This window comes from Macaca fascicularis, chromosome 17 (genome assembly GCF_037993035.2).
Source record: "Macaca fascicularis isolate 582-1 chromosome 17, T2T-MFA8v1.1".
Taxonomy (NCBI): Eukaryota; Metazoa; Chordata; class Mammalia; order Primates; family Cercopithecidae; genus Macaca; species Macaca fascicularis.
In genome coordinates, this window is record NC_088391.1 from 9,238,608 (window position 1) to 9,263,676 (window position 25,069).

The 25,069-nt window shown below is 40.5% G+C and overlaps 1 protein-coding gene across 4 annotated transcripts in view; it reads left to right on the top strand.

Annotated features, from left to right (window-relative positions):
• MTUS2 (microtubule associated scaffold protein 2) overlaps positions 1-25,069 on the top strand; it is a 429,948-nt gene that overhangs the window by 326,582 nt on the left and 78,297 nt on the right. Inside the window, exon 1 of one of the 4 annotated variants that reach the window (XM_005585564.5) lies at positions 23,847-24,302. The exons of the other annotated variants lie outside the window; for them this stretch is intronic. Within the exon in view, the coding sequence (XP_005585621.1) occupies positions 24,249-24,302 (54 nt within the window). The 5' untranslated portion in view covers positions 23,847-24,248. Of the gene's footprint in view, positions 1-23,846; positions 24,303-25,069 lie in introns of those variants that run through there. 4 annotated transcript variants of the gene reach the window in all.

Below are 25,069 nucleotides of genomic sequence, written 5' to 3' on the forward strand. Positions count from 1 at the left end.
GTGGGTGCCTGTAATCCCAGCTACTCGTGGGGCTGAGGCGGGAGAATGGCTTCATGCAGCTTGCCAGCCTCACAGGGTCGACAAAATAAAGGGCAAGCTCCTTGACTTGAGATTCAAGAGCAGTATTTGTCCCCTGTCTTCTCCCTAACCACATCCCTCTCCACAGATACAATTTTAACATTGCTCTTAGAGCCACAGGTGGACTTGTGGCTTATTTTCCACAAACCGAGGTCACCTAACTGGTCAGTCTTGTACACACACCTGAGTCAGCCCCTGCCTCCCTGAACTACCTCTAGAGCTTAAACACGAAGTATAAACCGAATGAAGAGGCATAAAGGGTAAAGATGTGCTTTATCCCTTACCCTAGAGAGCTTCGCCTCATGATAAAATAAATGAGACAAAAGTGTGGTTTAGTTGCCAAAAAGAAGATAGGCTCCAAGTAGTGTTCTGAGCTAAACTTAATAAGCTAAACTGAAAAACAGGAAAGCGGGGTTTCCTTCTGCTCTGTTTGAAAACCATTCTCCTGGGACCCTCACATCCTCACATAAAAGAGGGGACGCTGGAGACGTGCAGCAATGGCAAGTTCTTTTTATTTAATTTTAGGGATAGTTAGTAAGCCTCAAGAAGTCCTTCTTATTGTTCACCTTTCCTGTATTAGTTGTAGAGCTAAAGTATGCCTGATCTTTCTTTACATACTGACCAGTTAATCTGCTGCTTTCCTATGCCCTGGAAAAGAAAATAATCCAGCCATTCAATGAAAGAGTCGAATCCCCTGTTCTTCTGCCACTGAGGAGTAACTTAATGTCCTTGGAGAATTTGCCAGTAACGAATTTCGAATTTGAATAATCAGCATGTATAATCATGTTAAATAGCTATGGCTTGAGGATTTTGATTTGCTTCTTAATTAAATCGTTTTACTGGAAACTAAACAACATTTTTCAACTTTCAATCATGTCGACAACCTGTTTTTGACTTCTTTACTCTCCAAATATGATGGTTTTTTAGAAAGTTTATAAGCATCACAATTTTAAAATAAAAAGATGAAGTCAAGTACAGTTTCTCATTTATTGTAATGGAAATCCAAATTACATAGCACAGCCCACTCAATAAAAGTCAGCTTCTGAAGTTCTGTATTTTAATTCAGTGTAAATGACGTAAGAACCCTTTCAGAAAAGACTTGGCATGTTCGCTAGTGAGAGAGCGGAGTCGCCCACTGCACGTTTGCCACGGCAGTGGAGAATGTCTTGCTACCAGCGAGATGCAACACTTGCGAAGCTCTGATCTTCTGTGTCTGAGATATTCCAAACAGGCATAAAATTATAAAGAATTACATTATGATGAACATGGGCTAATTAACTACTTTTTTTTTTTTTTTTTGGAGACTGAGTCTCGCTCTGTCGTCCTGGTTGGAGTGCAGTGGTGCGATCTCAGCTCACTACAACCTCCGCCTCCCGCGTTTAAGCGATTCTTCTGCCTCAGCCTCTGGAGTAGCTGGGATTACAGGTGCCCGCCACCACGCCTGACTAATTTTTGTATTTTTAGTTGAGAGGGGGTTGCGCCACGTTGGCCAGGCTGGTCTCAAACTCCTGACCTCACATGATCCGCCCGCCTCAGCCTCCCACAGTGCTGGGATTACAGGCGTGAGTCACCGCGCCTGGCCTTAACTATGTTTAATAAGCCTTAACATCTTGCCATATTTGCTTTAGATCTTTTATTTTTAAAATAACATATTTCAGACAGAGGTATAGCCCACTGTGCACCTCTCCGTGATCCTGTGACCGTCCCTTACAAGAAGAAACCTACCCTGTCTTAGTTATCTATTGTTGTATAACAAATTACCCCCAGCTGAGCAGCTGAGAACAACAAGCATTTATCACCCTACTGAGGATCAGGTATCTGGGAGAAACTTAGCCAGGAGAAGCTGGCAGTTCTGGCTCAGGATTGCTCACAAGGTCAGGCTGTTGTCAGAAGCTGCAGTCACGTCAAAGCTGGACTGGGACTGGAGAATTCTCCTCCAAGTTCACTCACCTGTTGGCAGATGTCAGATCCTTGCTGGCTGTGGACTGGAGGCTTCAATTCCTCACCCCATGGGCTTTCCCTAGGGCTTCCCCCACCCACACTGCACCCCCAGCAACAGATCAGAGGGAGAATGAGAATGAGATGCTTAGGATGGAAGCCACAGGTCTTCTAACCTAACTTGGAAGTGACATACCATCACTTCCGCTATATACTACTGATGACACAGACCAAACCTCATATGGTGTGGGACAGGACCACACCAGGTGTGTAATATCAGAAGGTAGAAATCACTGGGGCCATCTTGAAGGCCAGCTGCTGCATTCCCAAGAATGTTTTTGCATTTTTACCAGATAAATATTGATAACATAGAAAAGTATAGGTATTTGCCTATTTTTACTCTATATAAATATCATGCTGTAAGCATCATCCTACATACAAACTTATATCTTTGAAATGTTTCCAGGTTGATACATTTAGATCTGATTCATCCGTTTTCTCTGCTGTATGTTTCACTGTATCAATATGCCGTAATTTAGGTATCCAGTATTTAACTGAAAGACATTTAGGCCAGGCACAGTGGCTGACACCTGTAATCCCAGCACTTTGGGAGGCCGAAGCGGGTGATCACTTGAGGTCAGAAGTTTGAGACCAGCCTGGCCAACATGGTGAAACCTTGTGTCTACTAAAAATACAAAAATTAGCCAGGCCTGATGGTGGGCGCCTGTAATCCCAGCTACTCTAGAGGCTGAGGCAGGAGAATTGCTTGAACACCGGAGGCAGGGGTTGCAGTGAGCTGAGATTGTGCCATGGTACTCCAGCCTGGGCAACAGAGCGAGACTCCATCTCAAAAATAAATAAATAAATAAAAGACATTTAGATTATTTGGGTTTTCACTATTAAAAATGAGCTGAATTGTTTTGTTTTTGTTTTTTTTTTTTTTTTGAGACAGAGTCTCGCTCTGTCACCCAGACTGGAGTGCTGGAGTGCAGTGGTGCGATCTCAGCTCACTGCAAGCTCTGCCTCCTGGGTTTACACCATTCTCCTGCCTCAACCTCCCGCGTACCTGGGACTAGAGGTGCCCGCCACAACGCCTGGCTAATTTTTTTGTATTTTTTAGTAGAGACAGGGTTTCACTGTGTTAGCCAGGATGGTCTCGATCTCCTGACCTCGTGATCCACATGCCTTGGCCTCCCAAAGTGCTGGGATTACAGGGGTGAGCCACCGCGCCTGGCCTGAACGTTTTTAAACATGTCAAATTGTGCACGTATGCAAAAGTTTCTTTCTAAAGTATGTATTTAGACGTGGAAATACTGATTCAAAGTGTGACGATAGCTTCAGTTTTCTTACATTACCACATTATTCTCCAGAGTGATTGTACTTATTTATTTATTTAGAGATGGAGTTTCGCTCTTATTGCCCAGGCTGGAGTGCAATGACGCGATCTCGGCTCCCTGCAGCCTCTGCCTCCCAGGTTCAAGGGATTCTCCTGCCTCAGCCTCCCAAGTAGCTGGGATAACAGGCACCTGCCACCACACCCAGCTAACTTTTTGTTTTTTTAGTAGAGCTGGAGTTTTCACCATGTTGGCCAGGCTGGTCTCCAATTCCTGACCCCAAGTGATTCACCCACCTCGGCCTCCCAAAGTGCTGGAATTACAGGCATAAGCCACCACGCCCAGCCCTGATTGTTCTAATTTATACTTCTACCAGCTATATATGAATGTACCCTTACTCCACATCCTAGCCAACTGAGATATCATCAGACCCTAACTTTTGCCAGTCTGTTGGTGTGAATTGGTGTCACATTGTGGCTTTTATTTGCATTTAACCAATTATTATTTAAGAATTGACTATGTTTTGTATGTTTATGGATTATTTGCCTTTCTTCTGAGAATTGCTTTTTCATATCCTTTGTTCTTTTTTCTATCATGTTATCTTTATCTTACCAATTAGAAATAGTTCTTACAATCTGGATACTAGTTTATTTGTGGATTATATATATTACAATCATTTTCTTCCAGTTTGTGACTTATCACTTCATTTTTAGTGTCTTTTCTAAACCAAACTTCTAATTTTAAGGGGTGTCAAATGTATCATTATTTTTCTTTATTGCTTGTGCCTTTATTGTGTCTTGATTTAAAAAACACCCTCCCTAAAAAGGGCATAATGATATTTTGTTATAATATTTTTTAATGTTTTAACATGTTTAATTTCATGTTAATTTTCTTTTCTTTTCTTTTCTTTTTTTTTTAAACAGAGTCTCGCTCTGTCACCCAGGCTGGAGTGCAGTGGTGCATGGTCTCTGCTCACTGCAAGCTCCGCCTCCGGAGTTCACGCCATTCTCCTGCCTCAGCCTCCCGAGTAGCTGGGACTACAGGTGCCCGCCACCACGGCCAGCTAAATTTTTGTATTTTTTTTTAGTAGAGATGGGATTTCACTGTGTTAGCCAGGATGGTCTCGATCTCCTGACCTCGTGATCTGCCCACCTCAGCCTCCCAAAGTGCTGGGACTGCAGGCATGAGCCACCGCACCCAGCCAAAAAGAATTTTTTTGACACAGGGTCTTGCTGAGTTGCCCAGGCTGGAGTGCCATGGTGCAATCATAGCTCGCTGTGGCCTCCATCTCCTGGGCTCAAGCGATCCTCCCACCCCAGCCTCCTGAGTAGCAGGGACTATGGGCGCAGGCCACCATGCTCAGCTAAATTTTTTTTATTTGTGGTAGAGATGAGGTCTTGCTATGTTGCCCAGGCTTGTCTTGAACTCCTGAGCTCAGGTGATCCTCCCCGCTTGACCATCCAAAGGGCTGGAATTACAGGTGTGAGCCACCACACCCAGCCCATGTTTAAGTTTTTAATATAACTGGAAATAGTTTTTGTTATAGGGTGAGGTAGATCATTACTTTTGTTTTCATATAGATAACCATTGTCCTAGCCTCATTTATTGAATAGCCCATCCTTTTCTCATTTGTGTGCAGTGCAATCTATGTCATTTAGCAAGTTTCTACACATGTGTATCTTTCTACTTGTATATATACTAAAAACATGAGTTCATATTGAGACCTTGAATTCCAATCCAACACCACAGTGTTTATTCTAGTGTCCCCTTTGCTTATTTTTAACTCAATTTGTCAGCAGTGAGAAACACTTCTTTCTCCAACAATGAAAAACATGGCTGTTTTTACACACAATATACTTTTGTGCTCTATCCTAAACTAAGCACAAAGTAGTTTCAATTGTTCACCCACTTGTAGCTGGGCATGGTGGCTCATGCCTGTAATCCCAGAACTTTGGGAGGCCAAGGCAGGCAGATCACTTGAGGTCAGGAGTTCAAGATCAGCCTGGCCAATATGGGAAACCCTGTCTCTACTAAAAATATAAAAATTAGCCAGGCATGGTGGCGCCTATAATCTCGGTTACTCAGGAGGCCGAGGCAAGAGAATCGTTTGAACCCGGGAGGCAGAGGTTGCAGTGAGCTGAGATCACGCCACTGCACTCCAGCCTGGGGGACAGAGTGAGACTGTCTCAAAACAAAACAGAAAACCAAATTATTCACCCATTTGTGTGTAGTTCTTATTGTTTTAGCCTCATATGCTATGTAGTTAAGATACTGGTTTCCAAAGTTACTTAGGTTAATTTTTTTCTTCCCCATTTTCTTCAGTGTTGTTAATGTAATTCCATTTGTTTTTAAAAAACAAAAGTTAGATGCATTTTATTCCCTTTTGGATTCCCCACACATCTGGGTTGATTTTTAGTGATTACTTTGATGAGTATGTGACACATTGGTTCCCCTATTGTTTCTGTTTCATTCTCACCAACCCCCTTGTGGTGGGATTCGTTGGTCTATCCCTGCTATCCAGAGGAGCAGATTCATGTTTATTTCCTTATGCTCTTTCTTACACAAAAGATAGGATACTACAGTGTAAATATTATTTTGCATCCTGTCTTCTTCGCTTTACAATATACTCTGGAAATCATGCCAGATAAGTTCATGGACATTTTCTTCATTCTTCTTTTTTTTTTTTTTTAACAACCATAGTACTCCACTGAGTGCCTATACCATAAGTTGTGGAACCATTCTCCTAGGAAAGGGCATTTAGGTTGGTTTTTCATATTTTGTAATTATAAATGCTGTAATGAATGACCTTGTACATTGTTAAAGATATATCTTCAGGGTAAAATCCTAGATATGCAATTTCTAGATTAAAAAGAAAGTACATGTATAGTTTTATTAGATTTTGCCAAATTCACCTACAAAAACTTGAACCAGTTTGCATTCACACCACATATAAGACTATTTCCTCAAACCCTTGCCCGTTGAATATGCTGTTGTACTTTTCTTTTCTTTTCTTTTCTTTTTTTTTTTTTTTTTTGAGACAGAGTTCCATTCTTGTTGCCCAAGCTAGAGTGCAATGGCACCGTCTCAGCTCACTGCAACCTCCGCCTCCCGGGTTCAAGTGATTCTCATGCCTCAGCCTCCCAAGTAGCTGGGATTACAAGTGCCCACCACCATGACTGACTAATATTTTTGTATTTTTAGTAGAGATGGAGTTTCACCATGTTGGCCAGGCTGGTCTTGAACTCCTGACCTGAGGTGATCTGCCTGCCTCGGCCTCCCAAAGTTGTGGGATTACAGGTGTGAGCCACTGTACGTGGGCTATAGTTTTTAATTATAGCCAAATAGGTGAGAAATGGTATCTCAATGTTGTTTTAGTTTGTATTTTTCTAGTTATATGAAACTTAGAACAATTTTTATATGTTTAAGGGTCATTTTATATTTCTTGTAAGTTGTTGATTTTTCTGTTGGGTTTTTGATCCTTGGTTTTGTCATTTTGAAAGAGTTTTTTATATATTACAGATATTACCCCTTTATCTATGATACATGGTGCAAACATTTTCTCCTAGTTAGTCAGTTATTTTTTGACTATGTCTATGGTAATTTTCATCATCCAAACTTATAAAAAATTACATAGTCACATTTATTTTATAATGCATATTCGTTTTTTTAGTCATAGTTAGAAAGTCATTCCCATGCTGTTGGTTTTGTTTGTTTGTTTATTTGTTTGTTTGTTTTGAGACAGAGTCTTACCCTGTTGCCCAGGCTGGAGTGCAGTGGTGCGATCTCGGCTTACTGCAGCCTCTGCCTCCCGGGTTCAAGCAATTCTTGTGCTTCAGCCTCCAGAGTAGCTGGGGCTACAGGAACATGCCACCACACCCAGCTAATTTTTGTAATTTTAGCATGGATGGGGTTTCTCCATGTTGGCCCGGCTGGTGTGGAACTCCTGACCTCAGGTGATCCACCCGCGTTGGCTTCCGAAAGTGCTGGTTCACGCTCACAGGCATGAGCCACTGCGCCCAACCCCACACTATTGTTAAAAGAGAAATTAACTCATGGTTTTGGGGAGTTTTGTTTTGTTTTTGGTACTTGCATGGTTTTATTTTGAAATTTAGATCCCTTATCTATTTGGAGTTTGTTCTGGGGCACAGGGTGTGATGTAGACCTAATTTTATCTTTATTCAAATGGCTACCCTGCACTACTTATTAAAATGTTTATTTTTGTCTCAGTGATTTAAAATGCCAGCTTTATCTTATAATAAATTTCCATATGTCCTTAGGTCTATTTCTGAGCTTTCTGTTCTATTCCACCGGTCTATGGTATACACATAAGCCGGTACCACAGTGTTTTAATTATAGAGGCCTTGTGGTATGTTTTAATGTCTGCTAGGTCGAGACCCCCTGCACAAATTTTCCTTAATTTTTCTGGATATTCTTGCATGTGTGTTGCTTTTGCCAAATGAACTTTAGTATCAATGTGTCTGACTCCATAAACCACAGATTTGTTGGTATTTTCGCAGAGATTACATGAAACTTATTTAGCCTGGTGAGAACTGACATCTTTATTTGTGATGCTGAGTCATCTTTCCAAGAACAGGAAATGATTTCCATCCATTTGTCTAAGTCTACTTTTTTGTCTTTTCAGACTCATTTAAAGTTTTCCTCAGAGAGAGGTTTTGCATATTTTTGATGAGCTTCTTCCTGTGTATTTAATATTCTTTGCTGCTTTTCTAAATTGGACTTTCTTTTCCATTGCGTTCTCTAAATAGTTCGTGTTTGTGCATATGAAGACTATTGATTTTTGTTACTTTTATATTTTGCTACCTTATGGAATTATTATACTGTTTGAGTCAGTTTTATCATTGTTGATTTGTAGGGCTTTCTAGTTACATTATCATATTATGTAAAAATAGAGACTGTTTTACTTTTCTACCAAATCTTATGCCTCTAATTAATTTCTCTTTTCTAATTTCATTGGCTGATACCACTAGTATAACATGAATAGTGGTGGAGACAGTAGGAATCCTTGCTTTGTTCCTGATTTGAATGGAAATTCTTCTGTTGTTTACACATTCAGTAAAATAGTGGCTTTGGAACTAAGGATTTTTATCAGGTTAAGGTATTTTATCAAGTTAAGAAAACACTTCAATTCCGATTTTCTTGTATGCTGTTAACTGGAATGGATATCAAATTTTTGTTGAAGACTTTGTCAGCATCTATGGAGATAATAATATTTTTCCCCTTAGATCTATCGGTATTGGTTTTCTAATATGGAACCAACCTTAAAATACTGGTGTAAGTACCAACTGGTCACAGTGTATGATTTCCATTCTATGGTGTTAGATTGTGTTTGCTATGATATAGTCCTTTGTACCTGTATTCATGAGTGAGATTTCTCCAGTTTTCCTTTTTTCTACTCTTTTTGTAGAGTTTCATCAGGCTTAGGTATCAAAATTAGGTCATACTTAATTATTAAAAGAATAAGGAAGGCCAAGTACAGTGACTCATACCTGTAATTCCCAGAGCTTTGGGAGGCTGAGACAGGAGGATTGCTTGAGCATAGGACTTCGAGACCAGCCTAGGTAACACAGCAAGACCCTGTCTCTTCAAAAAGTTTTTAAAAATTAGCCGGGTATGGTGGCTTGTGACTGTAGTTCTAGCTACTCAGGAGGCTGAGGCAGGAGGATTGCTTGAGCCCAGGAGTTCAGGGTTATGCTGAGCTATGATCATGTCATGTATTAGCAAGTTGCATTCATTTCTGAAGGCTCTGAGGGAAAATCCACTTTCTCATCTTTACTAGCTTCACAGGCTACCCGTATTCTTGGACTCATGGCCCAATTCCATCTTCAAAGCCAGCATCAGTTGAGTTTTTCTCATATTACATGTCTCTGACACTGACTCTTTCCTTCCCTCTTCTATATTTAAGGACTATTACAATGACATGGGGCCCACTTTGATAATCCAGGATAATCTCCCTAGGTAAATTCAGCTAATCAGCTAATCAGCTAATCAGAACCTTAATTTTTTCTGCAGTTTTAATTCCTCTTTGGTGTACAACATAACATACTTACAGGTTCTGGGGATTGAGACGTGGGTGTCTTTTAGGGGAAGGGGAACATTATTTTGCCTTCTGCGTTTTTAAAGCTCAAGGGCAATTTATAGAACACTGGAACTATCTCATCTTTGAAAGTTTGGTAGAAGACTGTAGTGAAAATATTTGGGCCTGATGTTTTTTGTATGCAATAGTTGTTTAATAATTGTTTTTGTATATTATGGGAAATTTGCTTTATTTAAACTTTCTCTGATGGGCTCAATTTTGGGAACCTATGTCTTTATTTAATACAAAATTTCAAATATATCTTATGGTTGTTAATTATTTTCTATTTTCCTTTGTCATTTATAATTTTTTTATTTGTGTTCTTTTTCCCTGTTCAGGGTGGTTAGCAGTTGCTATTTTGTTAATGTTTTTCACGTAAGTCCACTGGTTTTCTATTCTCTACTTTATTAATTTCTGCTTTTGTCTTTATTTTCTTCTAATTGCTTCCTTTTGGTTCACTTTGTTGTATTCTAGTTTTCTAACTAGGTATTTAAGTCATTTATTTACTTCTTTATTTTTTACTTATGAAAATGTTTCATTCTATGAATTTTCCTCTGACACATGCTTTAAATGCGTCCTATATGTTTGATTTTGGGGGTTTTTTGGGTTTTTTTGTTTTTTTAAGAAATTATTTAATTTCAGTTTGTATTTTCCCTTTCACTCAAGAGTTGTTTAATAGGAGGCTTCCTAAATTTTTCACGTGGAAGATCTTTTTGTTTTTAGTTTTCATTAATAATTTCTTTTTTCCTTTTTGCATTGTGTTCAGCGTGTTGTTTGTAATATTTCTAACTCATGGAACTTACTAATATTTTCTTTGTGATCAATTTTGATAAATGGTTTCAAGGCACTTGATAAACAGGTATTTCACTATTACGAAAGTATAAAGTTCAATATACAGCTATAAGATTTACATAATGGATTATGTTGAATGTTTCTTAATCCACTTTATCCATTTTGAACCAAGAGTAGAAAAACTCCTTCATAAAGTTGGCTGCTGTGTTTTTTGGAGCATGAATATTTATAAGTGTTATGTCTCATATTTATAAGTGTTATGTTATTTTGGCTATTAGCATTAAAGGGTGCTAATTTTTGTTGTGTTTAACACTTTTAGTCTTGAATCCTTATTTGTTGGATATCAGATTGCTACCTCTGCTTTCTTGTTGTTTCCATTTTCCTGGAATTTCTTTATCTATCCATTTATAGTTTGCCTTCTTATTCACTTTGTTTTATATATCTTGGATGTTGTACATAGCTGAGTCTTTTACATTGTGAGCCGAACTGAAAATGTGTTTCTTTCCATTGGTGATTTTAGTTCATTAGATTTATTGATATGGCTGATATGTTTGGTCTGGGTCTATCATAATGTTTTATAATTATATATATATATAATGTCATATTTCTTGTGTTTCTTTTATATGCTTTACTCTTCAATTATGAAAAATGAAATTTAAGAAGTTTGTTGTTGTTGTTGTTCTAGTGGTTTTTATATTTGCACCTTTTTTTAATGTCCATTGTCCCATTTTCTTAGTTAACCTTTGACCACCTACTTGCCAGATTTTATTTCATTTTATTGTGAGACAGAGTTTTGCTGTTGTCACCCAGGCTGGAGTGCAGTGGCACGATCTCGGCTGACTGCAACCTCTATCAAGTGATTCTCCTGCCTCAGCCTCCCGAGTAGCCGGGATTACAGGCACTCACCACCACACCCCGCTAATTTTTTTGTTTGTTTGTTTTTTGTTTTGTATTTTTAGTAGAGACGGGGTTTCACCATGTTGGCCAGACTGGTCTTGAACTCTTGACCTCAGGTGATCCACTCGCTTTGGCCTCCCAAAGTGCTGGAATTACAGGCGTGAGCCATTATGCCCAGCCACCAGTTTTTAATTGTATCTTCAACTCCCACCTGTTGCCTCTACAACAGCCAGTAAGCTTATTTTACTCTCTTTATTCTGTCTTCCATCCCTTAGCCAGTTTTTAATTGCATTATTTCTATTTGTCAAGACATATAGCATTTGTACATTAGTCTTCAACCTTCATTTTGACTTTTTGTCTTAGATCTACAATTATATGTATATAGCATACATATATGCTATATATTATCATATATATGCTAATATCAGTCCTTTTGCTGATATATATATAATATATATAGCATATATATATATATGCTAGTATCAGTCATTTTGCTGAAAAATTTCCAGTCACTTATTAGGTGAATAAAACTCATACACTATCCAATTCCTCAAGAAAAAACTCACAGTTTCAAGATTCCCTAAGGTTTTGTGTGTTCCACACTTTTTCAATAGCCTTGATACTTGGGACAACTTAACTTTATATAAAATGAAGATTCACATTTTCTTTCATTGAGCTGTTTTTTGTCTTTTGGTTTTAAAATACTGTTCTGTTGTTGTCTTGCTTTGAAGATCTAATACTTTTGCCCTTGTAATTAAGTGACCTATTTGCCTAGAGGTTTTGTTTTGTTTTGTTTTCAGTCTCTGAATTCTAACAGGTTTAATAAGTCTTAGAGTTGCTAACTCTGGGTTAACTTTCCCAAGTACCAGGTGGACCCTTTCAATAGTAAGTTTCAATGATCTGGAAAGTTTGCTTATATTATAGTCTCAAGCATTTGTATTGGTCCATTTTGCATTGCTGTAAAGGAATGCCTGAGGCTGGATAATTTCTAATTGAGAGGCTTATGGCTCACAGTTCTGCAGATTGTACAGACGTGGTGCCTGCATCTGTTTGGCTTTGGGTGGGGACCTCAGGAAGCTTACAATCACAGTAGAAGGTGAAGGGGGAGCCAGTGCATCACATGGAGAGAAAGGGGGCAAGAGAGAGAAGGTTGAGGTGTAGGCTCATTAAACAACCAGCTCTATGCAAACTCCTTGCCGTGGGGAGGGCTCCAAGCCATTCATGAGAGATTCGCCCCCATGACCCACACGCCTTCTACCAGGGCCCCACCTTTAACACTGGGGACCACATTTCAACAGGAGATTTAGAGAGGGTGAAATCCAAACTATATCAGTATTGTTTTATTTTTTTTCTTTTCAGATAGTCTAATTATGTATTGATCCTTCTTTATCTGTTTTCCATTTTCTCTGTTTTCCCTGTGACCTTTGATATTCTTTTATTTTTCTCATTTTTATGTTCTTGATGGTTTTCCTACCTTTTAAAATGCCCCTTAGTAAATTTTCATGTTAGTTTATCTTACTCTGGGCACCTTGTAATTTAATCTTCATTTTTGAGATAACTTTGTTATTTTCTTTCATTGCTTTCCTAAATTAATCAACTCTTTAGTATATTTTTGTTCTTTGTCCATTTCTATTCTTCATTTTGTATTTTTTATTCAAGATCTTTCTTCATATCCCAAATGCCAGTGTTAGTACATTTAACTCATTTTGAATGTTCTTGCTTCATGGCTGTTTTCTTGGAAAAAGTTTTCAACAGTTGAGATGTGTTGGATCTTATTTTCTAGTTCTTTGTAATAACTCTGTATCTGTTTATTCCGTTTTTTTTTTTTCATTTATTTTTTTAGTATTAGGCTGCTTTTTAAGATTCCTAATTTGGTGCCTTTTGTCATGGAACAAAGTCCAGACTTTTTAGTGAAGTTGGGGGGTGACTGGAACAAGGGATTTGTATCTTTCGATTTTTTGGTGCTCTTTTTGTCTTGCCTACATTTCCTGACCTGAGCTAAAACTCTGTTGATCACCTGACCTCCGTAAGCCCCTGCTCTAACTGGTAGGCCACAGGATGTTTGGGGGCTCCTGGAATTAGTGTCAGTTTAGAGCCAGTGTCCAATAATCCCTGAAAAATATGATTATTTCTTTTCCCCCAGTGAACAATTACCTCGGTAAAAAGGAATAGGTCCCTTTGGCAGAGGCTGGAAAAAAGATTACATTTTTCAGTTGAAATTTTCAGTAGTGTATTGGGGTCCTTGAGGAAGGGATTTCCTCAAGGATATCCAGCTTCCCCTTCATTCAAAGAATTCTGAGTCTGTAAACTGGCCCAAGTCTGGGAATTAATTGAGTGGCCATGACTCTCTGTTTTTACGGTTAAGGTTAGACTTTGTTCACTTGACCCAGAACTTTTCTGCTCATACAGATCAACTAAGAATTTAATTGGCTTCGTATCTATTTCACTTCTAGGAATATCATGATCAGCTAGCCAGCTTCCATAGTTCTGCATAAGTTAGACTATTCTGATTGCTGTTTGGACTCTGCTGTCTATGACAGTAACCATACCTATCTTGCCTTTAGCAGTTGAGTGCCACCACCTGGCCCCTGCTTCCCTGGGGTTCAGTTACCCCTGCTGCATTTAGGTTTCCCAGTCCAGTGACTGTGAGGTCTGACTTACAGAGAAGAAGGATCACAGAGTTCTTCTAAGATGTTCGAGCTCCCTTCACAAATGTATTTCTCACAGTCGTGGTGAAAGGTCTGCCTTCTAGACCCTCCCCGTGTGGGTGGGTAGGTCTCAAGTGACAAATCCATTCTGACATGCCAGTCTCTCTCAGCTTTTGAATCCCTTCCTCTACATTAAACCAAGGCATGGCCAGCACGTTCAGTTCACTCACTATGGGCTACCTTTTGGTCTGTGTTTCAGCCAGGCAAACTGTTAGAACCCTTTTGGACTCCTGAAACTGCAACATTAAATGCAGAATCTTTGCTTAGTGAGCCCATATCAGTAAATTCAGCCTGACCCAACTTTATGTTTCTTCCACCATTATTCCTTACACTTAGTGTACATATTTATACATGTTCCTTGGAGTTCTGCCTGTATAAGTTAGAAAAATCAAGTAGTTCCTTTGGAATGTCATGCCCCTCATGGGTCATACATTGTACCTCAACTTTAGTCACCTGCTGGGACTCAAGTCTCATTATAGGTCTAGAAGCAAAGAGGAGTGGCAGGGTGGATCCTGGGGAGAGTGGATGTTGTCTTGCACAGCACCTGCCTCAAGAGAGACCATTACAGTTTCCTCAAGTAGTGCAGGGTTAATTCACTCAGAACAGAGGTGGACAGGCTGGAGGTGGAGAGGTTGATACCACTGACGGTGAGAAGGTCGTTTCCTCTGGGGTTAGGGAGGCCACTTCCATTGGAGATGGGGAGACCAGTTCTGCCAAGGCTGAGGAGACCTCTTCCACTGGCAAAGAACACTCAACAGAATGTAGGGACTCCATGTCCTCGGTTTCATCAGAGCCTTCCCACATGTCTCCATCCCAGTTCACGGGCTCCCATTCTTTCCAAAGCAGTGCTTTCACTTTAACGGTAGACAATAGCTACTGTAGCTGGGGTTCAACTTGTGTTGTCATTCAGCCAGTGGCAGAATGAAATTTTTTGTTTGAGTTTCAGCAATGTCAGCCCTGCAGTTAAAAGGATAAGGGTCTTCTTCAGGACACATGTAGAAGTGCTTAGGTTCTTTAGGCAATACTTGAGCTGGGAATTTGAATCCCTGAGCTCATCCTTTTCTTGCACTACTGTGTCTAGTGACATTAGGAGCAACCAGCCAATATCAGTATGTTCATTAATGTAAAAAAAAAAATTGAAACTGTCATATACAGAGGCAGCCTTGCTTCTTATAAGTGGCTAATAAGGAGTATCCAATGCTGATATTTTGCATCTTTCCATAAACAGTTCAGCTGTGGACTATCAATGCTCTCTTTTCTACTGGAAATAGAATCATTAGCATCTTCAAATTTAATCAAATTAGAGAACTGTTCCAGAAACCTTATATACTAGTTTTATCTCCATCTTATAGAGAAGAAAACTGAGGCTCTGAGAGAGTTAAGTAACCTACCCAAAATCACCCAGCTGAAAATTGAACTGAAATCTCTCTGATATCTATGTTGAAACTGCTCTTTTTTTCTTCCATTCTTTCTTTCTTTTCTTTTCTTTCTTTCTTTTCTTTTCTTTTCTTTTCTTTTCTTTTTTTTTTTTTTTTTTTTTTTTTTTGAGGTAGAGTCTCACTCTGTCACCCAGGCCAGGGTGCAATGGTGCGATCTCAGCTCACTGCAAGCTCTGCCTCTTGGGTTCAAGCGATTCTCCTGCCTCAGCCTCCCAAGTAGCTGGGATTTCAGGCACCCACCACCACACCCGGCTAATTTTTGTATTTTTAGTAGAGAGAGGGTTTCACCATGTTGGCCAGGCTGGTCTCAAGCTCCTGACCTCAAGTGATCACCTGCCTCGGCCTCCCAAAGTGCTGGGATTACAAGCGTGAGCCACTGCACCCAGCCTCCATTCTTTCTTTATAGCAACAGTCACATTGTTTGTTGATTTTCAGCTTATGGTTCACTGCGATCATCCTTTCTGTCTAACATATGTCAAATAGACAGATGCACTTGGGGGCTCTGCCAGCTGCTTCCCATCCCTCTATCCGATTTTACCTATCAATTATCCAATATTGTCCAACGTATTTATCCAGGTAGTAAAGATAATTTTGAATTTCACTTCTCTTATGAGAGTAGTCAGCTCCTCTGAATATACAGAAACTTAAGGAGGCTGCCTCTCCTGCAATCATCCTAGTCACTGACTTAAAAGGGAAAAAAAGGGTACTGTCAAAGACTAACAGACAAGAAAAAAAAAAAAAGATTATCTTCCATCAGTAGCAACCTTCCTATTTGGGTATTATAGAAAAGTGAAATTTTTTTAGTTCTCTTTTGACAAGTATCTGAGAACATATCTCAGAACAAAAACACATATGCCATTTCTCTCTTCTTTTTTCTCTCTTAATTTTCTAAATCCTGGTTATTACATCAAAGGTGCTTCAGAGTATCTCTTGTCTGTGTGTGGATGATCATAACCACCCGTCATTCCCAGTTTAAAGATTTCTGTTTTCTTTTTTCCCTCTGCAGCCTATTCTCACCTCTTTAAAATCTAGATGGATTGTGTTTGGTAATACGCATATTTTCCTGGCCCTGGCAGTCCCCTTTGCTAAGATCCAGCCCTAGAGCTCCTGCTCATACTTTAGATGCATGGAAAAAGGAGGGGTCTGGATGGAGGAACCCAAATAAACAGATGGTTGCCTTGACAACCTGTAAGAGACTCTTTCATGATCATTTTTCGTGGTTTTCTCTTGAAATAAATAGTGAGACTGCGATATAGTTTTTAACTCTTTGACCTCCTGCAAATGGTACCAAGGTTCACAAACTGCATAGAACACCAAAATGCCTCTGCCACAGAGCTACCATTGGCTTTGACTCCTTCAAGGTCCTATCCTGCATTGCCCTAGGAAATGTTTATGGAGACCTATCTTCGAGGCAGATTCCAGGTATCCTGGGTGTAAACATGAGTGTGGCATAGCAAGGAGGCTGTGACACTTTGTAGAAGACAAAGGTAAACAATCATTATGATATCGGGCAGGAAATCCTGGGGCAAGAGCATATGGAATGCATGAAATCCCAGAGAAAGAGGGAATTCACTCCAAATTGGAGGGTTGGGCAGAGCCCTGGAGGAGGTGAGGTGGTGCTAAGGAGTACTGGGGAGCAGAGTTTAAGCCAAGGAAACTTGAGCCTGACTAGCATGATGGAGGACAGGGGAGGGAAAGGAATTCCAAGTTTAAGGAAGACAAAGAAATAGAACTAATAAAATTGAACATTTTAACATTGACCTGCATGTTTCTACTATGTCAGTTTTTAAGTTGTTTGTATATTTGTTTGTAAATGTACTTTTTATAAAGCATTGAAATAGAGGCTCTTGCTCTAAGATAGAAAAATGTGGGCAATTCCATTTATATGTTTGAATTTCCTTTTACATTTTCCTATGCCTGGATTCCTTATCCAGGTTATCACACAAGCCTGAAGTTCTATAGGCCTTGTAGATGAAAGGCTTCCAAATTACAGTGCAGTTAGTAAAGCACAGTGGCTTAAGACATAAGCTTTAGAGTTAGACCTGAGTTCATGACCCCACATAATCACTTCCTGGCTTTGTGTACACCTGACAGGTTGTGCAACCTCAGAGCCTCATTTACTCATCTGTAAAATGGAGATGATAATAGTGCTTATCTCACAGTTTTGTAAGAGTTACGTGAGATACAGTGTGCAAGCCGTAAGCACAGGGCCGGGCATCTGTTGTCAGTCAGGTAATGCTTATCATTAGTTATTGCTCCAAAAAACAGTGTTCATAAAGTTTTCTCCAAGGAGACCCACCTATGGCTTTCTTATGACTTTTCTAAATGTTTGTTGCTACTTCAATGCAAGAAAATATGCCAGGAGTAAAAATCACCTCAAACATTTTTAAATATTGGGAGCCAAAATGTCCCAAATTTCATGAGCCTGTGAGATCATGGTGTTTTTTTTTTTGTTTTTGTTTTTGTTTTTTTTTTGAGACAGTGTCTCGCTCTGTTGCCGGGGCTGGAGTGCAGTGGCGTGATCTCAGCTCACTGCAATCTCCGCCTCCTGGGTTCAAGCGATTCTCCTGCCTCAGCCTCCCGGGTAACTGGGATTACAATTTTTAGTAGAGACAGGGTTTCACCACATTGGCCAGGCTGGTCTCGAACTCCTGACCTCAGGTGATACCTGCCTTGGCCTCCCGAAGTGCTGGGATTACAGGCGTGAGTCACTGCGCCCGGCCCATGGTTTCTTTTTATGACAAATTACAACAGTCTAAACCTTCATTGTGTTTGCCTTTAAGTTTATTCTTTCTTCAGGTATCCAAGCATTTGGGTGAGTCCCTGGAGAATTTTTATTCAGAGGGGACCTCCCTATCTGGCCTGTAGCTGGCCGCCATATTATCAGGACCAGTTTATCTCCCTCAAAATGAATTTCTCTGAGCATTTTTCCTTTACCTGGAATTTAGGCCCCAGCCTCTGAAAGCTCCAAGAGAAGGAGTTGCTTCCTTCTCACCCCAGCCCAAGGCCCCATGCTGATTTCTTCAGTGACTTCTTCAAAGGACATTTTGTCTGTGGGAAGCCTCACTTCCTTCAAAGGAAATCTCGCTCCCTTCATGTGGCTCTAAAAAGACAAGAAACAGCACCCATTGCTTGTGGTACCTAATTGTCATTCCCAGACGGAACTAGGGCTCTTAGCAAGGATAGATGACTCCACAACTGGAGGAGGAAATACACAAGATGAGCCTAGGATATCTTGTGTCAGGAAGCAAGGAAGGTAGACAAGTGAGTTGTGCCAAAAGAACAGAGGGGCCAAAAAGAAGGGCTGCAGGCCAAAGGGAGGATACACTGAGCATCTAAAAACGGTAATTAGTGCAATGGACTAAAACATATTTTATATGTCAAAATAAAAACATGAGTTTATAATTTATAATGATGTTTCTAAAAGGTGAGAGGAAACATCTCAACAACAGCCTCACTGGGTACCATTTCCACACCAAGTCTTTATTCAGGAAATTGGCACTTAAAAGGTAATGATTAGGCATTTATCCTGTCCTTCCTGTACAAACTGTATTGCAGGAAATTAAAATTGCCCTAGTTGTACAAACATATAGTTAGTTAGAATAAGTTCTGTGTTCGATAGCACAGTAGGGTGACTATAATTAATAGTATTTTGTTGTTTTTTTTTTTTGAGACGGAGTCTCACTTTTGTCGCCCAGGCTAGAATGCAGTGACACAATCTCGACTCACTGCAACCTCTGGCTCCCGGGTTCAAGGGATTCTCCTGCCTCAGCCACCTGAATAGCTGGGATTACAGGTGCCTGCCACATGCCCAGCTAATTTTTGTTTTTTGGTTTTTTGGTTTTTTTTTTTTTTTAGTAGAGATGGGGCTTCACCATGTTGGCTAGGCTGGTATCAAATTCCTGACCTCAAAGTGATCTGCCCACCTTGGCCCCCATAAGTGCTGGGATCATAGGTGTGAGCCACCATGCGCGGCTAACAATAATGTATTGTATATTTCAAAATAGCTACAAGATAAGATTTGGAATGTTCCTAACACAAGGAAATGATAAATGTTTGCAATGATGGATGTCCTAATTACCCCGATTTGATTATTACATATTGTATGCATGTGTGAAAATATAACATGTACCCCATAAATATGTATAAATATGTATCAATTTAAAAATGTATATCAAAGAAAGTCACCCCAGTTGAAGAAAAAAAAAATTTATATAAAAATTCCATCTAATAAATGCAAAAAGACAAAAATAACCAGAACATTGTATTGCAGTCCCCAGTGGTATAATTGATTCAGGTAATAATTATTAACAAATGAATCCATTATATAAAAGGCTGATGGGAAACTTTACAATGGAGATGAGGCTATCACATCCTGATCCACTGTAGCTCACTAAAATTGGAACACCCAGACGTGGTGTGCTTCCCGACGGAATGCAACATGAAGCGCACAGCATCACCTCTGAGATGTTATCCCCAAAACTGAACTTGAATCTAACCCAGATTTGAGAGCTAAATTTCGCTTAAAGGGATGCAGGAACAGGTGAAGTGACATTACAAAGACACAAAGAGGCACATCCAGCATGTAGGACATTCGACAGGGTGGCTGACCCAGTTTCTGAGCAAGTCAGTGGCATGGCAGTGAAAGGAGAGGAGGGGTGGGGATTGCTGTTCATAGGAGACCAAAGATACTTAAAAGCTGATGTAATACATGGACCTAGTTTGAATCCTGATTCAAACAAAGAAACCAGAAAAAAATTTTTTTTTTTTTTTTAGAAACCAGCAAAATTTTTTTTATGAGCTGGGTATTGGATACCAAGGAATTATTGTCACTTGTTTTAATGGCATTGTGGTTATGTAAGAAAATGTTCATAATTTTTAGCAATGCATACTAAAGCATGTAGGGTTTTGCTTAGAAATACTTTACCATAGAAATATTATAACAGACCGGGTGCAGCAGCGGCTCACACCTGTAATCCCAGCACTTTGGGAGGCCAAGGCAGGCAAATCACTTGAGGTCAGGAGTTTGAGCCCAGCCTGGCCAACATAGTGAAACCCCGTCTCTACTAAAGTACAAAAATTAGCTGGGCATGATGGCCTGCACCTGTAATCCCAGCTACTTGGGAGGCTGAAACAGTAGAATTGCTTGAACCTGGGAGGCGGAGTTTGCATTGAGCTGAGATGGCACCACTGCACTCCAGCCTGGGTGACAGAGTGAGACTCTGTCTCAACAAAAAAACAAACCAAAAAACAGAAAAAAAAAAAAAGGAAAGAAATACTTTAACAAAGAAAAAAGAAAGACAAGACACAAGTGAGAATAAGGTAACAGTCTTGGTAATTGCTGAAGTGGGGTGATGGGTATATGAAGAAAAAGTAAAAAAATAAAAACAAAAAACGATAGATGAAACAAGTGTGCTCACACCTTTGATGACTGTTGAACCTGGAAATAGGGATGTGAAGACCTTTGGTATTTAGCTCTATTTTTCAATATGTTTGAAATTTTTGTAACATGTAAACTAAACAAGGCACAATTCTAGAACATGAATACATTTCTCAAAATCTAGGTCGTGTGCACTGAGATCATAGTACATGTACGATTTCAACAATGTAGGAAGGACTGGACTACGGAAGTGCCGTGCCCTTCAGTGCCCTCTGTGCCCTAGAAGAGAAGCTGAAAACGGCCTCTGTGTAGCTCCTCCAGTCTCACACTAATCTCCTGGGAGCAACTGGTTAGCAAGAGCTCTCGTACATCTCCTAAGAATACGAAGTCATTTTCTAGTATGGTGCACTCTAACCTCTAATTTAGAATAAAACTGTTTTCTAAGAGGACCTATCTTCAGGAAGACAACTGAGCTGGAAGAAAGCATTCTTTAAATCAATGTAGGGTGCTTAGCTTTGCGGCCTTCCCACCCCGCCTGGCTCTGTCCACAATAGGGCTTTGCTCTGTCTTGATTTAATCCACACCTGCAGCTCAGGAGCTGTTGCCTCCAGGTAAATGCAAGCTACCATTTCTCTTTTAGAAAAACTGTGTGCGGTGGCTCATGCCTGTAATCCCAGCACTTTGGGAGGCCGAGGTGGGCAGATCATGAGGTCAGGAGATCAAGACCATCCTGGCTAACACAGTGAAACCCTGTCTCTACTAGAACTACAAAAAATTAGCCGGGCGTGGTGGCGGGTGCCTGTAGTCCCAGCTACTCGGGAGGCTGAGGCAGGAGAATGGCGTGAACCTGGGAGGCGGAGCTGGCAGTGAGCCGAGATCGCGCCACTGCACTCCAGCCTGGGTGCAGAGTGAGACTCCATCTCAAAAAAAAACAAAAAAAAACAAAAAAAAAAAAAAACAAAAAAACACTGTGATAAAATATAACAAAAAATTCCCCATCTTAACTATTTTTTAGTGTACAGTTTATCGTTAAGTACACATGATCCTCAGCTTACAACGGGGTTACGACAGTGCACTTTCAACTTAACGGTATTTTCAATTTACCAGGGATTTATCCTGCTATAGCTCCATCGTAAGTCAAGGAGTCTTCTGAATGTGTCATGTCATCGTAAAGTGGAAGTCATAAATGGAACCATCAAAGTGGGGAACAGTCTGTATATTCGCATTGTAGTGTGAATCCAGAACTCTTCATCTTCTAAGACTAAAACTCTGTATTCATTCAGCAATTCCCTACTTCTCCCTGCCCCCAGCCCCTGGCAACCACCATTCCACTTCCTGTCTCTGTGAACTCGACCACTCTAGGTATTTCATATAAGTGGAATCATATAGTATTTGTACTTTTGCGACTGGCTTATTTCACTTAACATGATATCCTCAAGTTTCATCCTAAGATGAATTTAGATTCGTTGGGCATGTTTTGTGGCACCTGTCAGATTAGGTAGCCGTGTTATGTGGCACCTGTCAGAATTTCCTTCCTTTTTAAGGCTGACTAACGTTCCGCTGCATGCACACACCACATTATGTTCAGCCATTCATCTGTTGGTAGACATTCCGGTTGCTTCCACCTTTTGGCTATTGTGAATAATGCTGCTGTGAGCGTCGGGGTATACTAAGCCACCACTTTTTGCAACATAAAGTTTTTCTCACCGATTTCAAAGGCCCTAGGAACAGCTTTCAGCACAGGTTCGAGCTTAAGGTACTGTGAGCTGCTTTCCCTCTGAGAGGTCTGCGCAAGCTCATTGCCAAGGAGCATTAGCCTGAGTGAGCTCTGGACCTCACATCACAGAGCCCAGATGGGGGTCCCTGCCTTTTCCCTGGCACATTGTTTTAAAACGGTAAAAATAAAACATGCTCATGAGAGGGTAAAAAGTGGACAGTCACTCCCTCCTGGTTCCCATTCCTCAAGGGTTGGCTGCTGTTACATGAATGTGTGACTGTTTCCAAAGCTTTACTCCAAACATATGCACATGTGTATGTTTGCTTTGTTTTTTATAAAAGTTTGCTTTCTCAGTCAACAATGTATATCATCTCTCCATATAATAGAAAGGCATTGAAAATCTAAAATATTCCCCATTTTTGTGCTGTTACCAGCGATGCTGAATTGAAGATCCTTATGCATACATGCTTGTATATGTATGTATTATTATAGCATAGACGTGCAAATGTTGGGTCAAGGCATGTGTACATTTAATATTTTGATAGGTACAGCCAAATCGCCTTCCTGAAGGATTATGCTAATTTACCTGCTAGCTTGAAAGAAAGGTTTCCATTTATTCTTTCAAGTCTAAGGCAAACATTCCAGTCTGTTCCTATTTGATCACTAAGTACTTGCCTTTCTCCGAGCCTATACTACTTAATTAAAATCTGCTTGGAAAATCTCAGTTAAGTTAGTAAAATCATCTAGTTTTAACAACTATTGTCTGTTTACAGCCTTAGGCAGTTTAGTGGGCAAAAACGTAATTGTATATTTCTAAACATGAGAAATTTCAAGATTTCTCCTCTGAGGGGTATCAGGGCATATAAAATCAATCATGTAAATATTTGCTTCTTTGACTTTCAGGATTACATAAATATATTTTTAAATACCAAGTCTTTTTTGAGAAAAAAAAACAAACAAACTTTTGCTCCCTGATGCTTTCCCTTTCTGATTGTTAACTGTGTGAAAAACTAGAAAGATCAAGTCCTTTAAGGCTTTTATGCCAGTTTGCCTAGGAGAAATACCTGCCCCAAACCCCAATTTTAATTACTCAAGCCAGATGAATGGTGTGTGTATGTCAGCCTAGGCAAGCGACTTCACAGTTACATTTTAAATATGAAGATTTCATCAAATAAGGCAAAAAATTTGTTCATGGCATGCAAATTAGAAAATGAGAAATTGGTGGTTCCCATTAGCAACAAATGTTCTGAGAAGAGTTTCATGGGAGGAGAGGCCATATACATCACGTTTATAAATATTTTTACTTCCCAGAAAACTAGGAGCTAGGATTGCAGCAGAGCCAAGCGCTGGCAGCCCTTTCAGGCGTCCCCAGGCAGTGCTCTGAAGCCCAGGCTCGCCTTTTGTGCTTCCTGCGTCCTCTCCAGGCGTGTCCGCGCGGTGCGGAGGCGCATCCCCGCCAGGGGAGGGCTGGGAGCGGCCGCGCACCCGGCGGAGACCAGGCTGTCCTTTTAGGGAGCCGGCATTGGTAAATGCCCTGTGGTTATGCGACTATTGATTTGCCTCACCCTGAGGATTCCAGTGGCAAAGTGACCCTCCCTCCTGCCTGTCCCCTCCCTTCCTGGCTCCCGCCTGCCCTCCCTCCCGCAGCAGCAAGATCTGATCGCTGCCGCCCTGCTCTCCTCCTCCTCCTCTCATTCCTGTGCCTCCTGGATTCCTGAAGTTTAGGAGAAATAAGGTAGCCGAGGGGACCACATGGAAGTTGTGACAGCTCCCAGCGGCGCGCCCCTTTCGTGTGTGCCAGTACCTCGGCTTAGGAGTTGCCCGCTGACACGTTGAATGAAGGAGGTCCCCTTGCCTGCCAGCCTGCCGGGATGGGCCATTGCTGCTGCAAGCCTTATAACTGCCTTCAGTGCCTGGACAAGACGGTACTTTGCCTTCCCTCTCTCTTCTTCCCCCTCCTCCTTTGCAAGGGCAGAGAGAAAGCCGTGAGCCAGCCACCTCTGTGCCTGTCCCCCTAGCATGCGTGTGCGCTTTGTTGGTGAACAGGAGGCTCTCTTTACTGGTTCCAATATGCTGAATTGTGAGTGGTGTTCACAGAAACATTTGGTCTCACATACTCTGCAGTGCCTTACATAATTCTGTATTCCTGCAGTCTCAAATGTAACTGTTGCATTTTCCTGAAATAGTAGGATTCTGCTCCAACATCTTGAAATCAAAACTGCCAAGAGATCTTCGGAATATTCTTAATGCATTTTAATGTACCTGTGAAACCTAAGACGTTCCGCTGGGGAATTCAGATTAGTTAGGCGTGTTTCTCTTCGCCAAGTGCTAACTTTGAAAGTTTACCACTCTTTTTTCAAAACAGCACTCATTCTTGTAATTTATATTCTTCACATCAGAGAAGAAAGCGCACAGTATAGTTGTTCTCTCTGTACTTCTTTGCATCACAGAGAGATGAATAAACATAGAGGTGAAAACTTAAAAAGCCAGAGAGGCTGAGGGTGTGTTCAAGTCTTCACTGGAGAAAAATTCACAGCCAGGGAACTGAAAATAGAGTATGCATGAGAATTATATAGCAATTCCAACACAAAGCCTTTCTTTGCTTTTGACATTTGCCTACTCTTGTGAGCTAGCAGAGGGATTAGGATATGCTTTTAATTTCATTACTAGAAATCTGTTCGCAAGAACTCTC